We start from the raw sequence: 16,837 nt of genomic DNA, 5'->3' as shown, positions 1-16,837 counted from the left end.
CTACTTTATTTTCTGGACGAACTTAAAGGTTTCGTTAATTTAAATTCAGGAAGCCCAATGTTGAAACAGGTTGTGACGTCACACCTAAGAAGCGTGAAAAAATCAATGTGATGAAAAAAAGCGTCGTTTTTCCTCTGTTGCCAATTTTTGGGAATATTTTTACGATTAAAATGTAATCGTTTTTAACTGCAATTTTGCTGTTTATAATATCATTGTTTGGCGCTAAACTTGAACTCGCGATCAAAGAGGATGACGACCAAAGAGCGCTCTTTGGTCTTTGATGTCAACCGGAGAAATGAACAGAAACCTCGGATGAAAATCCGTCAGATGCAGCAGTACTCACATCGGAATCAGCAGAAACTACTTGGACAAGACTTTTCTAACATGGAACAGTTAGCTTCTCAAATTATTGCCATGATTGAACGAATAGGGGGTAAGTTGAATTACACTTGCATAATTTTCCAACAACATAAATGCAGTTTAATTTATCCGAGTGACGGAGGCAAGTTCACTTTTTGTTGATGTCAGTAAATGCTACTGATGAAAAACTGACTTAGAAATGTCCAATTGAACTTGCCAAGAGAAAACGAAAAGTTTTTGCTATCTTTTCAAATTGGGCTTTTTAAAATATTTTTTCTGACAATGCATATCATATTTAGTGTGTGTGTGTACATACACACATTTACATACACACACACACATGTATTTATATATATATATGTGTGTGTGTGTGTGTATATATATGTGTATATATATATATATATATATATATATATATATATATATATATATATATATATATATATATATATATATATATATATATATATATATATATATATATATATATATATATATATATATATATATATATATATATATATATATATATATATATATATATATATATATATATATATATATATATATATATATATATATATATATATATATATATATATATATATATATATATATATATATATATATATATATATATATATATATATATATATATATATATATATATATATATATATATATATATATATATATATATATATATAGATAGATAGATATATACACATATATATACACACATATATATACACACATATATATACACATATATATATACACACATATATATACACACATATATATACACATATATATATACACATATACATACACACATATACATATATATAATTCATGATATGTTTTACTTTATTTTCTAAAGAGGACATCATAGACCCTGTTGAATCAGAAGATTATCTTGCCATAACGAAATTCGAAATGGATGTCATTCCCGACACATTCAAGATAAACACAGAACAAAAATCTGCTTCCAAAAAAAGGTATGTGGCTCATTATTCATTTGTGAATTTATTAATATAATTTAATGGGTAGGATTTTTTCTTTCTTATTGATAAAGAGATTTTATTATTTGCTGATGAATAGAAAATGATGTCATTGCCTAGAACAGGGGTAGGGAACCTATGGCTTGGGAGCCAGATGTGGCTCTTTTTTATGGGTGTATATGGCTCTGAGCTAAAATATGGAATGAAAGAGAGGAGTCCCGAATGCACCAATAGGAACGGCATGTCGGGACTGTGCCATTGATTTATTTTTTCATTAGTCTTCTGCATTCATTCTCTCATTAATACTCATCTAACTCATTGATATTCATTGATTAGCATCAACGTAAAACCATTGCCAAAAGAATTCAGAAACTTTTTGTACTTTACAAGTGATAAAAAGACTAAAAAAATACATTTTCGTGTAGTTTGACTCTTAAATTGAGTATAACATTTGAAAATATGAATTGTTTATGGCTCTCTCTTTCAATAAGGTTCCAACCCCTGCCCTAGAATAGACTTTATTTTGATTTTTAAATGTCCTCACTCGTGCAAACTTAAGCCTTCTTCATTTTTTATCATTTAGGTTTATTGTGGCAGAGCTGATTCAAACAGAGAAGACATATGTGCGAGACCTGGGCGAGTGCATTGATGTGAGTTTCTTTTCTGTTTCCATCAATTTAATTTTAGACAATCTCTAAACAAGTGAATTATTGTGATGTCATTGGTAGATTTTCACATGGGAGATGCTGACCAATAAGAGCCCTCCAGGAATCAGCAAAATGCAGCACGTCATCTTTGGGAACCTGCTGGAGATCTATGAATTCCACCAGAAGTAAGTAGACAACCTGACCGTTCACAAAAAATGAAAACTAAAACCATAAGTAGCCTTTTATGTCAAGGTTTTGAGTGTTTATGGTTTTCAAACAGAGTAGACCAATCTTAACAAATAGACTCTTCTTGGTTGATTCTTAAAACATTGCCTTTCCCGATAGAAAGTACCAAAAGTTTATTAAGATGAACGCTTTTATTTAATCAAATGAGACACATGTAAATCTTTGATGTTGACAATGTACACCATTTACTTTTTAAAACTTTTTAAAATGTATTTATCAACCATCTCTTTTTCAGCATCTTTCTCAAAGAACTGGAGAAATATGAACACATGCCTGAAGAGATTGGACACTGCTTTCTCACCTGGGTATTTATTGCTTTATCCATAACTACTATTCTGCTGAAAATTGACCCATAACAATTCCCTAACAATTTATCTTGTTTGTAGGCTGGGAAGTTTCAGTTGTATGTGGATTATTGCAAGAATCATCCACGATCCTCTAAGCTCATCATGGAGCATTCTCGGAACTACTTTGATGTTAGTTAAATGTCAAATTTATCAAAACTTGACTTCAGGACACATATTTTCATGATCTTACGTTTTTTTTCTCCTTTCTCTGTGTGTGTTCAACAGAAAATTCAGCAAAAATACCAATTGCCAAACACGATCACCTCCTACCTGTTGAAGCCTGTAAAGAGAATCTTGCAATATCCACTCCTGCTCAAGGTATGTCCAAAAAATGGTTGTAGGAATTTAGTAATATTTAGTAAACCAACATTAATTGCATTCTTAATATACTCATGTGACAATCAGCAAAACTTCCACTTCCAATGCTGTCTGATTAAAAAATAATACAGTGGTGGTACCTTGAGATACGAGCTTAATGCGATCCGGGCCGGAACTCGTATGTCGATTTACTCGTGTCTCAAATCAGCGTTTGCCATAGAAATGAACTAAAAACAAATTAATTGTTTCCAACCCTCTGAAGAAAACAGCAAAAACAGGATATTGGAATGGAAAAACATTTTTGTTTGTTCTAATTCGCCATCTATTAACAGACTAACAAATAACTAGTGGTTATAATGTTTAATAGTACTAAAATTAGACAGATTTTGCGGCGGGGAGAGAGGGACACACTGAGAGAAACTTTTTGCACGGCAACACGCTCGTAACATTACACATATTAAATGAACTTGGATACAGACACACTCAAAAATAAATTTAATCTACCCTTACACCAAACTTAATTATAATTTTATTTTAAATTGTTATACCTTTCTTCTCCCGGGTTGGCTCTATTTGCCCCTCCTCCACTCTGACTTTCAGCCAATATTTAAAAAGAATATATCAACGGTTGTTTGCTTTTGTCTTCCCTTCAAAATATTCCAAAAATTATGCACACAAATGTCCTCACAATAATATGCGCATGACCAGTTGCCAATTGGAATTAGTATACTCCTCTCATATTGGCGAGCAAGCTCCGCCAGGAAAAAAAAACACTGAAAAAATGCAATGCTCCGCCAGGAAAAAAAAACACTGAAAAAAATGCAACGCTCCGCCCAGTGCTCGTAAAGACATTTAGATGAGGGAGTTGCGACGAGATTGCCTCATAAGTAGCAGGTGTATGCTCGTATATCAAAATTCCTCGTAACTCAAGGTAAATATTTGCTCGAAATTTTACTCGTATCTCAATTTGCTCATATCTGGGGGCACTAGTATGTCAAGGTATTAATGTATTAATAAATCAAATGACTTTACTGTTTTATGAAAACAAGATTTTGAACAACATGTAGGCTTTAGTTACACATAGAAATTGGCGAACTGAGATTCTGTGGAAGCAATGTCTTAATGCTCTTTCCATTTATATAGAACCTCCTGGAAAGTTGTGAGAGCAATAGTGTGCTCCAGGAAGCCGTTGAGGTGATGCTTAGCATTCCCAAAGCAATCAATGATGCCATGCATCTCTCCTCAGTGGATGGTAAAGGAACACTTGGCAAGATGGCCACACATTTGCTTTTCATCGATGTATCATTTTCTTACATTGCCTACTTTACCCTTCTTCAGGGTTTGACGAGAGCATTAAAGAGGAGCTACTCATGGAGGAGTCCTTCAAGGTGTGGGATTCCAAGTCACCCTTCCGAATGGGCAGAAAAAGATACCTCTTTCTCCTGGAGAAGACCTTGGTTTTCTGCAAGGTGGCCAAGGGCACCAAGGGAAAGTTCAAATACATTTTCAAGAGACAATTTAATGTGAGTAATCCTTTACACCATTTTTATATGTGAATCCAATATGTGAAAATGATAATCCCATTGCCTCCTCAGCTCTCCGAAATAAAAATGATAGAGAACGTGGAAGGAAAACCCCGCAAGTTTGCACTTTTGATGGGTTGCACATTGAACAACATCATTGTTCTCAAGGTTAGATGCTCTTCTCTCTCTCTCTCTCTCTCTCTCTTTGAAAGTAAAACAGAAAACAAGTATTGTAACTCTTACAGTAATTGAAATTCCAGCGAATAGGATAGGATGCTTATGTGGTTCTCAAGAGTGGTGCAAAAGGCCACATTAACTTTTGCTTGTCTTCCAAATCAATAGGCGCCCACTATTAAAATCAAACTGGAATGGATCGGGCACATTCGAAAGCTAATCCATGAACAGACCAACTTCCTGGGGGCGGGACTGAAGAAGCCTCTTTATATTCCTAAATTCAGCACAGCCACACTCTGCAAGCACCAGAGGTATTTAATTACACTCCTTACAATATACAGGCACTTTTTGGTTTGAGTCTACACACTGGAAGTGGTGCAATGAGTCATCACTGAGTCGACTTAAGTTTTTTTTTTTTCTAAACGAGCCATTATGTTACTTTTTTTTATTCTTTCAACTTGAAATGTTAGCACAGTGTACTTGACCCAACTGGTTCCACGATAGAAAATAGTTTGGTCAAAAGTAAACAGCTCTTTAAAAACGTATGTAATGACTTGTTATAATTCCTGCATTCCAACCTATGTGTCCATTTTGGATAAGACACATTCTTAATAAAGAATTGAAGTTATTGCAGAACTGCCTATTTGCTTAAATCAAACCGGAATTGTCAAGATTTGGGACTGAGATTTTTGAGACTTGACTTCATGCTTAGAGTTTTTCTTAATCATTACAAAACCTTTTTGTAAGGATTTCTAGAGGGCCGCCCAGCGGCCTCATAGTTCTGGGATCGAAGTTTCGATCCCAGGTGGGTGCCTACTGTGTAGAATTGTTCTCCCCGGGCTTGCGTGGATTTTCTCCGGGTACCCCGATTTTGAATACTCTGAATTGCTCCTAGATATAAGTGTGTGCGTGAATGGTTGTCCGTCTCCATTTGCCCTGCAATTTAGGGTATCCCCTGCTAGGTCCCCATATTTAGCTGAGATTGCTCTAGCACCCCCCTTGACCTCTGTGGGGATAAGCTATACAGAAAACGAAATAATTATTTGTTCTAATTGTGTTTTAAGGGGTGAAGAACATTTGAGAGTCAATGTGAAAGCGGTGAACTACAGTGGCCCAGAGCAGCTCGATGAGCCCGCATCCAATAAGATTGGGGATTGCCACGAGATGACACCCAACCTAAACCTTGCATCAAGAAACAGATGCATTCTGAAAGTTAATCAACCAAACAAAGAACATTCAGAAAAAAAGAAAGTCGCCTTTAAATTGATTTAAATACATGTTTGTATTTTTCATATTGGAGACTTGTAACTTATTGCTCTTGGACAGTCACATGTTGTTAAATATATTTGAAGCATATGGAACAAAAAAAGTCACCTTTTAATTGAATATTTTTGTATTTGCTTCCCCCTATTGTACAGTTCTTATGATTGTTTACATACCTTTGTATATAGTTTGATATTTTTACAGAATTAAATGTATATTATATTCGCAGAATGTTTTGGTCTTGTTATTTATTTATTCATTCATCTTCCATACTGCCCATCCTCGAAAGGGTTGCTGGGGGACAAAAAATGACAACACTTAATGCTTGTCGGCAGTCAGTTTTATGTTACACAGAGACAAAAGTACCATCCGTGCTTTCATACAAACCGCTACTAGCAGGAATCTAACCCGCGCTTTTGTCCACTGAAGTCGGGCAAGTGAACTTCGACAACACAAGGCGGCTTCCGGGTTTAATTATTAGTTTGCAATTATTGTATTTGTTCAATCATTATGTACATAATTGTGAAATATTTTAAAAGAAATGTGGGCATGAAGTGGTAGGAAGAATGATTTTGATACTATTTGTTTTTCTTTGATGCATTTAATAAAACTTCTCCAAACTGCTGTTCGACATTCATAAAAGTGGAAGAGATAAAGACACCCTGGCTTGTCGTCCTAACAAAAGGGCATGCTCAAAATTCGAACAGAGACGACCAAGATGTGCTGGGTTACTACACAGAATATTTATTCATAATATAAAAATCCAATCCAGAGTCACTCCTGTTAGACTACAAGCCCTTATATTTGACTCTACCTGACTAACTGTATAACATTTTCTATCTATACTAAACTATAGCAGGCTTGTCGTTCTAACAAAGGGCATGTTCAAAATTCGAAGAGACCACCAAGATGCGCCGGGTTTCTCCACAGTGTATTTATTCCTCATATATAAACAATACAGAGTCGTTTCCCCACACCGCTCTGGGTCAAAAGAACAACCCCACACAAGTTACAAAGCCTTTTCAATACTTGATGTTCCGTGATGGTCCCAGGGCTCCGCCTTCTCCGGCGACCGTCCAGATGTCCCGGCAACACTGCGCTCGCGCATGTACCACTAATGCACAGGTGGACGTGCCGGCATACATCAAAGAAAACAAAGCCCCGCTTCACAAAAAAAGAACAAAAAGAACAACTCCAACACAAGTTACAGTTTTTTTTATATGCTTGATGGTCCAAGACAGTCCCAGAGCTGCGCCCTCTCCTGCGGTCGTCCAGATGTCTCAGTAACACGGTGCTCGCGCATGTACCGCGCATGTACCGCGCATGCACCAATGGCCGTGCACGCATTCATCGGTGGACCTGCACGCATGCATCAAAGGAAACACTCGCGCGTGTTACCAAAGAAGCAAAGCAAAGCACTTCCCTTGGATGATTTGTGGGCTCAGCGGAGGGTGCAAAGGGGTCAGTTTTGGGACACCCAAGCTTCACTGCAATGAACCAAACACAAGATTAAAACGTCACAGTTTTCAATATGAAATACATATATTTTTCTAGTTCATCAATGATCCACTGTCATTTCAAATTCTGGAAAATACTGTGAGAGTAACACAACGCTTTGTTGCTTTGACAGAAAATGCGTTTTTTTTGTTGCGCAATACAATATTCTTTTAAGATAATTGGCTCTTTTATTTTCCCAACGAATTCAAAGTTTCATCAATCTAAACGCAGGAAACGCAATGTCGAAGCAGGTTGTGATGTCACATTTAAGGAGCGTGAGTAATTTATTGTGATGGAAAAACATTGTTTTTATCTCTTCTGCTCCTTTTGAGAAAAAAAAATATTGAATTAATTGGAATCTTTTCTTTTTAAATTGCAACTTGACAGTTAGCAAAATCACCGTTTGGCGCTAAACCTGAACTAAAGATGAAAGAGCATGACGTCATAAAAGAGCGCTTTATGACCAACTATGTCGACAACTGAACAAGCAGAAACGAACTGGACAAGGAAGAGTTCACACGTGGAACACTTCGCTTCTAAAATGTTTGCAACGATTCCACGAATATGAGGTAAGTTGAATTACTCTTGCATTATTTTCTAACTATATTAAACGCTGTTTAGTTTAGCCAACGAGTTATTGAAGCAAGTACACCTGTTGCTGTTTGTAAATCCTCGTGATACAAAAACGGACTTTGAAATGTCCAGTTGAATGTGCTAAGAGCTAACAAAAATCCTTTGCATTCGTTTAATTGTGGGCTTTTCTAGTAAAATTAAAGAATTCTGACAATGCAGATCATTCTTTGCGTCCTTCTAAATCAGGGGTGGGGAACCTAAGACTCGGGAGCCCTTCCCTGGGATGATTTGTGGGCTCAGCGGCGGTGCAGAGGGGTCAGTTTTGGGACACAAGCTTCACTGCAATGAACCAAACACAAGATTAAAACGTCCCAGTCTTCAATACGAAATACACATTTTTCTAGTTCATCAATGATCCACTATCATTTCAAATTCTGGAAAATACTGAGAGTAACACAACGCTTTGTTGCCTTGATAGAAAATGCGTTTTTTTGTTGCGCAATACAATATTCTTTTAAGATAATTGGCTCTTTTATTTTCCCAACGAATTCAAAGTTTCATCAATCTAAACGCAGGAAACACAATGTCTAAGCAGTTTGTGATGTCACATTTAAGGAGCGTGAGTAATTTATTGTGATGGAAAAACATTGTTTTTATCTATTCTGCTCCTTTTGAGAAAAAAAATGTTGAATTAATTGGAATCTTTTTTTTTTTTTTTAAATTGCAACTTGCCAGTTAGCAAAATCATCGTTTGGCGCTAAACCTGAACAAAAGATGAAAGAGCATGACGTCATAAAAGAGCGCTCTTTGACCAATGATGTCGATAACTGAACAAGCAGAAACAAACTGAACAAGGAAGAGTTCACACGTGGAACACTTCGCTTCTAAAATGTTTGCAACGATTCAACGAATAAGAGGTAAGTTGAATTACTCTTGCATAATTATCTAACAATATTAAACGCTGTTTAGTTTAGCCAACGAGTGATTGAAGCAAGTTCACCTGTGGCATTTTGTAAATTCTCGTGACAAGAAACTGACTTTGAAATGTCCAGTTGAATGAATGTGCCAAGAGCTAACACAAATCTTTTTCTTTCGTTTAATTGTGGGCTTTTAAAAAAAAAAAAAAAAAATTCTGATAATGCAGATCATTCTTTGAGTCCTTCTAAATCAGGGGTTGGGAACTTAAGATCCGGGAGCCATAAGTGGCTCTCCACTGGCCTGTGAGGTAAAATATGGAAACCACTGGTGAGAGAGATGTGTCTCAATATTAGCAACAGCATAACAATGTTGTCAAAAGAAAAGAGACTTTTTATTCTTCAGAAGTGGTGAAATGACTACAAAAAATCCCACTTTCATGTATTTTTGCTTTTCAATTCTGAGGATGGCTCTCAAGAAATAACATTAAAGAAAAAGAATTGTTTATGGCTCCCTCTGTCCAAAAGGTACCCGATCCCTGTTCTTAATTAAGAACAAAATAGCAACTTGTTTACCCTGTCAGTAGATGCCACAGAAATCATTATACTAATTCATGATGTTTCACTTTATTTTCTGTAGAGGACATCATAGAGCACCCTGCCGAATCAGAAAGCTCTTTTGACATACCGAAATTTTAATGCGGTCAAGCTCGCGGACTCCAGCGTTTTCACGCTCAAATGAGCGGACGCTCAAACAACTCAACCCCCTTCTTGTGCTCGTAGCACAGTCAAAAAGAGCACAAAATAACCCCAGCGTTTAAATGACTAAAAATGATACAATATGCTATGATTTAAACATACACACTTGAGTTCGACTACAATATAATGTGAATCCTCCGGAACGGTGGGGCAACATCTTTGTGACACTGTAATTTAAGAAGTCTTTTTTTTTTAATTCAATCCTAGTTGTACATGTTCCCGATGACTAAGATGTAAAATTATGCAATTTCACAGGTTCGATTAAAAAGTTGCCTCATGCGTCACTGTCTTGTTCGCTCCTCTCATTTTTGTGGGAGAGTAAATAAGTGTTTTTATAGTTTCCAGACAAGGTGGGTCAATCGTAGTAGCATAACTCTCTGACTACTCCGAAACTCAAATTATGCAATATCACAGATTATAATTGGATAAAATTAGAATTAATTTTGCTATGTACAATTTGTCCAGGTTGGTCCCATTTTCCTGATCTATCATGGTAAATATCACTTCAAACTAAGATAATTAGGATTTAAATTTTAATATTTAAACAAATTTCCCCTGAAGTAAATCCTGCTTCTCTACCCCTGTCTGGGTGATTAAAAAGTTGATGAGGTCTGCTTTGATTGTTGCTCGAGCATTGCTCACCGCCATGGCCCATGTGGATTCCCTACTGTCGAGAAGGCTCATGGTATAGGCAACGTGAGCGCGGTCACTCAAAGGCGAGTGACTGCTGGTCCAAAATCAAGGACCACTGGTGCAAAAATTGTCTACACTTACCGGATTCATCGCCATAAGGGTGGGTTTGGGGTAAGGCTGGCTCCTGAATAAAACGCTTACAGGTTCAAAGGAAATGTAGTAGGCTGGCTAGGTGTTTGTGGGTTTAGTGAGTGCCCCCGCTTGCATACGGGACGCAAGTCTATGGACCTAAATAGATAAAGCGTCGATCATGTTTATCAATTTGCACTGTCAAGTTTTTGTGTAATTCCCTCAATTTTTGCCCCAACTAGAAAATGGCCCCGCTCCTCTCAATGCATGAACAACTCGTATGCTTTCTCCATTTTAGAATTTCATTGTAGTTTAGGGTGATAGGAAGTGATTAGGTTGAAAACCATAAATGAAGGTGAAACAAGGAAGGATCCATGGCAACTGTTGGGTCTTAAGTTACAGATTACCATAGTTACCAACCGTGCACAAAGGAAGAATGAGGCAAGGGACAGTGCTACAGTTTAATGCAACCGCGGCTGGGAGAGCAGGGAGACGTGAGTAGTTGACACTCGCTCGGCTCTGTGGAACTCTCTCACTTCCCAAGTAACAAGTCGCTTTTATTAAGATTCAGCATGATGTAATGTAAAAGTACAACAGTTGAACAATGACGTGTTAAAACAGAGATTATAGACAGGATGCTGTTTTGTCATCTTGAATTTGTAGGTCACAAAACCTTGCACACAACTTTTAATCCGTGTCACAGCCATGTCATAGAAACTTTCAATCCATATCACGATCAGTGTCGCACCATCATAGGTGTCACTGTCCGGCTGCATCTTTGTCATAGGGCCATGCATCTTTGTAATAGGGAATATGTATGTTCTCTGAGGTGCACATGTTATTGAGAATTCTGTTTTAAGCAACTTCACATTCCCTCCTGTTGTGGATTTAAAAGGACATTAGTAAATACTAAAACAATTAAGTCTTCTCAGTATTACTTCATTAATAGATTTACAACATTTGAGCCATTCTCAGGAAATGGCGAAAACCCGTAACTTGAAGGGGCAAAATTCATTTACTCCCCCAACCGCACGGTGACGAGAACCTTTTGGTCTGAGAATGGAACTGACTTTGAAGTTAGGGAAACACAATAAGATGAGGGTCACACCTTTGTGTCGTTCTCCACAGTGTCAACATAATCCTCTACGGCAGTGTATTTCAACCTTTTTTTGAGCCATGGCACATTTTTTACATTGGAAAAATTTGTGGCACACCACTAACCAAAATTTTACAAAATGACACTCTGTATAGTATATTTAATTACAATATAATTTCTCAATTTATTTATACTCAGTCAGTGTGAAACCTGGGCCTGTTTAGATGAACACAAAGCCGATATCCTGGCAGGAATAGCAGACACACACGTAGCTCTTCTTCAACAGCTCTCAGTCTCTCTCTGTTTTTAGTTTTTATAGCAGTTAGGTTTGAAAAGCTCAGCTCACACAGATATGTTGTGGAAAATGGGAGCAATGTCAGAACAGCTTTGTTGGCCAGAATGGGGAACTCCTTGACAGCAGTCAACCAAAAACCGTCCAAAGGAAGATCAGCAAATCTTAGTTTTAAACCACGATCCTGTTTCAGTTCAGTTAGTTCCTCCTGCTCTTGTAAAGTCATGTCCTTTCTAACAACTGATGCCGAGCCCTAACCCTAACCCAGTCAAAGCATTCAGTGGAGGCTGAAGAGAAATAAAATGACAACTTCTCCTCAAGACTTTTCAAATGTTTACCTATTACCTCAGACAGTGCAGCAGCGTTGCTTTGCCGTTTGTCTGTGAGTGTGAACATCTCCAGGTTGGCACGTTGCACATGTTGTTGCCAGAGGTGCACCTTTAAACAGAATCCATTTATTTTATCTGCTTTTAAGCAGGTTTTCATTTTGGCCCTGCATCCTTGTGTTCAGTTCATTAAGATGATGAAATATATCAGCCAGGTATCCCAACTTTGCGCACCACTCATCACTTGCAAACAGATTTTAGTAATCAGACCTCATTTGTCAGAAACATTTTAAGTTCCTCTCGCAGCTCATACACACGGGTCAGCACCTTACTGCGCGACAACCATCGGACCTCCGTATGGAGCAATAAGGCTTTATGCTCCGCTCCCATTTCCTCACACGGAGATGCGAATATACGGCTTTTCAGAGGTCGTGTCTTCACAAAGTTCACTATGCGCGCCACATCGTCCAACACAGGAACCAGTTCTACTGGTAAAGTCTTCGCAACGAGGGTCTCACGGTGCAAAAAACAGTGCGTAATAATTAGATCTGGGTTTCTTTCCTTCACTCTACTCACGAAGCCTGTGGTGTGCCCGACCATGGCTGCAGCTCCATCAGTGCACACACTTGTGCAGTTTTCCCACGTAAGTCCTCCCTGGTCAAGATATTCCGATGTGACCCGAAAAATTTCCTCTCCAGTTGTTTTTTCTGGCAGTGTCTTGCAAAATAGGAAGTTTTCTCTAATGGCATCACCATCCACAAAACGCACATTGGCCAAGAGCTGAGAATGTCCACTAATATCCGTAGACTCGTCAACTTGCAACGCAAATTTCCTACTGATGCGTATCTTTTCCAAAACATGGCTTTCGATGTCTGTAGACATGTCATCAATACGCCTGGCAATTGTGTTATCAGAGAGCGGGACTTTATCTATGTCTTTAACCGCATCAGGGCCGAGCATCTCGTTGACAATGGCTTTACAGGCAGGTAGTATTAATGTCTCTGCCACAGTGTGCGGCTTTTTTGATTTAGCAACAAGTTCGGCGACTAGGTAACTAGCTTTGAGCGCTTTCCCATTTACCTTTGTGGTTTTTCTCATAAACGTTGCCTGTTTCTCTGTGTTTACATGCAGGCGAACAAAATAGTCTATCGGCTTGTTTTGAAGCGACGGGTGTTTCGTTTAGAGATGGCGTTTAAGCTTGCTTGGCACCATGGGGCTGTTGGATAGCTTCTCGCCACACACCAGGCATAACGGAATAGGTGTCGTCTCATCCCCGGTGAAAGTAAATCCAAACGAAAGATAGCTTTCACTATATTGCCTTGAGCTCACCGTCTTTGCTTTCTTTTTCCCACCACTCATACTAGGGCCTTTATCCGGGTCAGAATCTTGTCCAGGGCCCAGTTCGGAGTGTGCAGTTGTCCTTTTTAAAAACTTCTCCATGACTGTCACCACGGCCTCTTAGGTGCATCACTAATTTTCTTGGCGGAACGAGGCAATCAACTACGTGTTGCCACACGGACAAATATTACATTACGCTGCCAGCCTTTACAGCACGGACACTGGACAATGACATCATATTTGCAGAAAACTATTAAGATATGTTAATTTAAAAAAAAAAAAAGGATATTGGATAATTTCTCACGGCACACCTGACGATCTCTCACGGCACATTAGTGTGCCACGGCACAGTGGTTGAAAATCACTGCTCTACGCGTAGTAAGTTATATTGATACATCTGAGCCACGTACATATGGGCGACTAATCTCTTAGACATTGGGACGATACAGCAGGAACAAATAATAACACAGTGAGATGAACATGATGATCACAAGGAAGGGGCCCAAAATTTTAAAGAGAACCTGGGACCAGGAACCAGAGAATAACCAGTCTAACCAGCCAGGGTAACTTGATCATCACGTGTCATGGTATCCCTAATGTTTTTCATGGTGTCTAGGACAATGGTCTCTTTGGGGAGCTAAGGCCAAATCAACTGCCATTCTAGTTTGAAAGGTCATAAGGCGAGTGGCAGAAATAACTTCATTCTGAACTTCTTCTAAAAGGATGGAGGCATTAACAAAACTTTGGAATCTGTAGTCAATGGTTTCTATTCTGAGTGTGAGTTTCTCTAGATGCCATCACAGTGTCGTAGAAAGTCCTCTGGGGTGACCTGCACACTCCAAAGGACCGTCGACTCAATAGGTAGAGGTGGCCTGGCCCCTTTTGCACAGGGTATCTGTGTTAGTGGACCAGTTTAGTTTGTTGTTGAGGTGAACTCCCAGGTACTTCAATTTACCACGATTTCGACATCTTTACCTTGGATGTTCACCTGAGTGGTCTTTTGAGGAGTCCTCCGAAAGTCGGTGACCATTTCCTTTGTCTTACTGGTGTTGATGTAGAGGTGGTTTTGCCTCCACCAGCCAACTATACTAACGTGGGGGAAACGGGGCTTGTATGATTCTGTCACAAGTTGACCAATATCTGTGCTCTATGGGGAAATAACTTCCCCAAATGGGATCATGTTCACTGGGTTTTGCTGTTACTATGTACGTGTGATCAGAGACAGGGGTACAGATGGCTGTGGCGCTGACAGGCAGTTGCATATATGCCTTTCAGCCACACATTGGATTAGATTGGATAACTTTATTCGTACCGTATTCGGGAAATTACATTGTGGCAGTAGCAAGTGGGTGATTAGACAGAACTGCAAAGCAAAAGCACAAAGTACAAAGCAAATCAAACTAAATGGAATCATTTAATCATTAAAACATAAAAGCAGCAAAAACACAAAACAAACAAGAGTGGACAGAGCTACCGTGGCTGCCGGCTGCCGCTTAAACAGCGCCATTTTGGTTGCAGTAACTGAATCGGACTCAAAAAGACCTTGTAAAGACAAAAACAAAGACAAAAAAATCCACCAGACTCTATTGCCTCGGGTGCATAACTATGTGGCACAAGTCTTCAATATCATTACAGTGAGCCAAATGAAATTTGTCTAGGGTGACTTTAAATCCTGTAGCAGACACTTGATTGAGCACAGAAAGGTGTTTGGCATTAGAAGCAAGTGAGGGGGCAAAGGTTTTGGCTATAGCTTCTAATCCGTCTGTGTGTGTAAGTGGCGTAGCGTACAAAGCTGGCTGTCCAGCTGCATGGGGTAAGAGGGAACAAACATAACAACCAGACATGTTATTCTTGTGGGCAGTCATATTGGCATATTACCACCAGGTGTTGGCTGCTAGGGGGTGTGTATGTTCACCCTGATTAAAGGGGTCCTCCCAAGCTAGGAACAGATTGATCAGATCTTTTTCTTTTACTTTAATGATGCTAACTGGGACTTGTTTATACGCATCAGGTTTGCCCCCAGTATAAGTGGGCTGTGCTTAGGGCTCTAGGATACAGAATTGAAATGGGAATGCTGGATTGTAAGAAGATTCCCATGGCACCAAAGCGAACTGGAGAAATCCTTGTTCCTTAGTTTTTACAGTTATGGTCAAATGGGTATTGTTCTTTTTTAGTTTGGGGACTTCTTCCTGGTATTGTTTTGCAGTGTCAGTGATCTTCCAGTTGATGGTAGAATAGAATAGAAGCGGTACAGGGCAGATCGTTTGTTCTTGACAGTCCGTTCTTTGAACAATTCACATAACCATTTAGTCAATGGATCTGTCTCCTGTTTTGTCTGACCATGGTTGGTTTTCCCATAAGGGGAGCTCAAAGGGTCTGCCTGTTACTGCCTCAAAGGGTGTGATCCTATGTGGGTTTGGCGTTATTATGTAATATTTTACTAGAAATAAATACTCGGGCCATAGTTTTTTGGTTTCTTCCATGGTCTTTTTGAGTCTTAGTTTAATAGTACAGTTGGTCCGTTCAACTAAGCCTGCGCTCTGTGGATGGTATGCACAATGATTTTTTTTAGGGTGATCCCTCAATGGATGTCTATATTGTCAACGAAGGTATTTACAAAATTGCTACCGTTATCACTCCACAAGACTCGTGAGATGCCATGTTCTGGTATTGTTTTAAAATGGCTTTGGCTTCTGAGGGTGTTTTGATGTTTTGAAAGAACAAGTTCAACCCAAGTTAGTGAGTCTACTAACACTTAACAGTACTTGCTGTTACGTGCTGACCACTTTTGTGTATTTCAATAAAGTCCATGTGTAAAACTTCAAATGGGTAGGAGGCCACTGGGCATTTCCCTCTCTGTGGTCTTGAGTTTTCCCTGAGCAATGTGATGAAAACATGCCATAGATGACCTAAAAAAAGTTTTAAAATAGGTTTGTAAGCCCTGTGGTATTGTCATTGTCTGTTCTACCATCGATTCAATGACTCAATGTGGCTACTGCGTGGAACAGATTGTGGGGGATGATTGGTCTTATCTTCATCTGGTACACTTTTGGATTGGATTGGATAACTTTATTCATCCCATATTCGGGAAATTTCTTTGTTGCAGTAGGAAGAGGGTGAGGATGCAGGAATAGGAAAGGCATTTTACACAAATAGGTAGTTAATAGTAAGTCAATAAATAAATACATGAATAAATATATAAATAAGTAACCGTGTTGCTGAGATATACATATTTCCTACACATACATATATATAGAAGCACATGTATACTATATGAGAATTCAGTAGGTCCTAACCCACAGCCTTTTTTTGGTTAAAGAGCCTGACAGCTGATGGGAGGAAGGATCTGCAGAAGCGCTCTTTCTTTGTCTTTTCCTTTTTTCTTTTCTTTTTTCTTT

The 16,837-nt window shown here is 38.6% G+C and overlaps 1 protein-coding gene and 2 long non-coding RNA genes across 3 annotated transcripts in view; 2 read left to right on the top strand and 1 right to left on the bottom strand.

Annotated features, from left to right (window-relative positions):
- The first annotated feature begins 93 nt into the window (after positions 1-93).
- On the top strand, positions 94-6,088 carry LOC144214918 (triple functional domain protein-like). Its single transcript, XM_077743655.1, has 12 exons — positions 94-433; positions 1,244-1,361; positions 1,948-2,014; positions 2,093-2,196; positions 2,493-2,562; positions 2,644-2,733; positions 2,830-2,922; positions 4,066-4,174; positions 4,261-4,445; positions 4,518-4,613; positions 4,788-4,930; positions 5,684-6,088. The coding sequence occupies exons 1-12, from the start codon at positions 250-252 to the stop codon at positions 5,889-5,891; spliced, it is 1,467 nt and encodes a 488-aa protein (XP_077599781.1). The 5' UTR covers positions 94-249; the 3' UTR covers positions 5,892-6,088.
- Positions 6,089-7,314: 1,226 nt separating this feature from the next.
- LOC144215284 (uncharacterized) overlaps positions 7,315-16,837 on the bottom strand; it is a 21,153-nt gene continuing 11,630 nt past the window's right edge. Inside the window, exon 3 of the long non-coding RNA XR_013330381.1 lies at positions 7,315-7,369. This is a non-coding gene — a long non-coding RNA (uncharacterized LOC144215284). The remainder of the gene's footprint in view (positions 7,370-16,837) is intronic.
- Positions 7,640-16,837, top strand: part of LOC144215283 (uncharacterized) — a 12,214-nt gene continuing 3,016 nt past the window's right edge. The window contains exons 1-3 of the long non-coding RNA XR_013330380.1: positions 7,640-7,654; positions 7,767-7,948; positions 8,688-8,869. This is a non-coding gene — a long non-coding RNA (uncharacterized LOC144215283). The remainder of the gene's footprint in view (positions 7,655-7,766; positions 7,949-8,687; positions 8,870-16,837) is intronic.

Source organism: Stigmatopora nigra, chromosome 21 (genome assembly GCF_051989575.1).
Source record: "Stigmatopora nigra isolate UIUO_SnigA chromosome 21, RoL_Snig_1.1, whole genome shotgun sequence".
NCBI lineage: Eukaryota > Metazoa > Chordata > Actinopteri > Syngnathiformes > Syngnathidae > Stigmatopora > Stigmatopora nigra.
The sequence above is the reverse complement of the archived record's forward strand: the minus strand, read 5'-3'. Positions and strand labels throughout refer to the sequence as shown.

Excerpts from the sequence above, each read along its gene's own strand:
- LOC144214918 (XM_077743655.1), top strand. The coding sequence starts at position 250 with ATGACGACCAAAGAGCGCTCTTTGGTCTTTGATGTCAACCGGAGAAAT. Across the intron at positions 1,362-1,947 it reads AAATCTGCTTCCAAAAAAAG|GTTTATTGTGGCAGAGCTGA; the intron begins GTATGTGGCTCA and ends TTTATCATTTAG. Across the intron at positions 4,446-4,517 it reads TTTTCAAGAGACAATTTAAT|CTCTCCGAAATAAAAATGAT; the intron begins GTGAGTAATCCT and ends TTGCCTCCTCAG.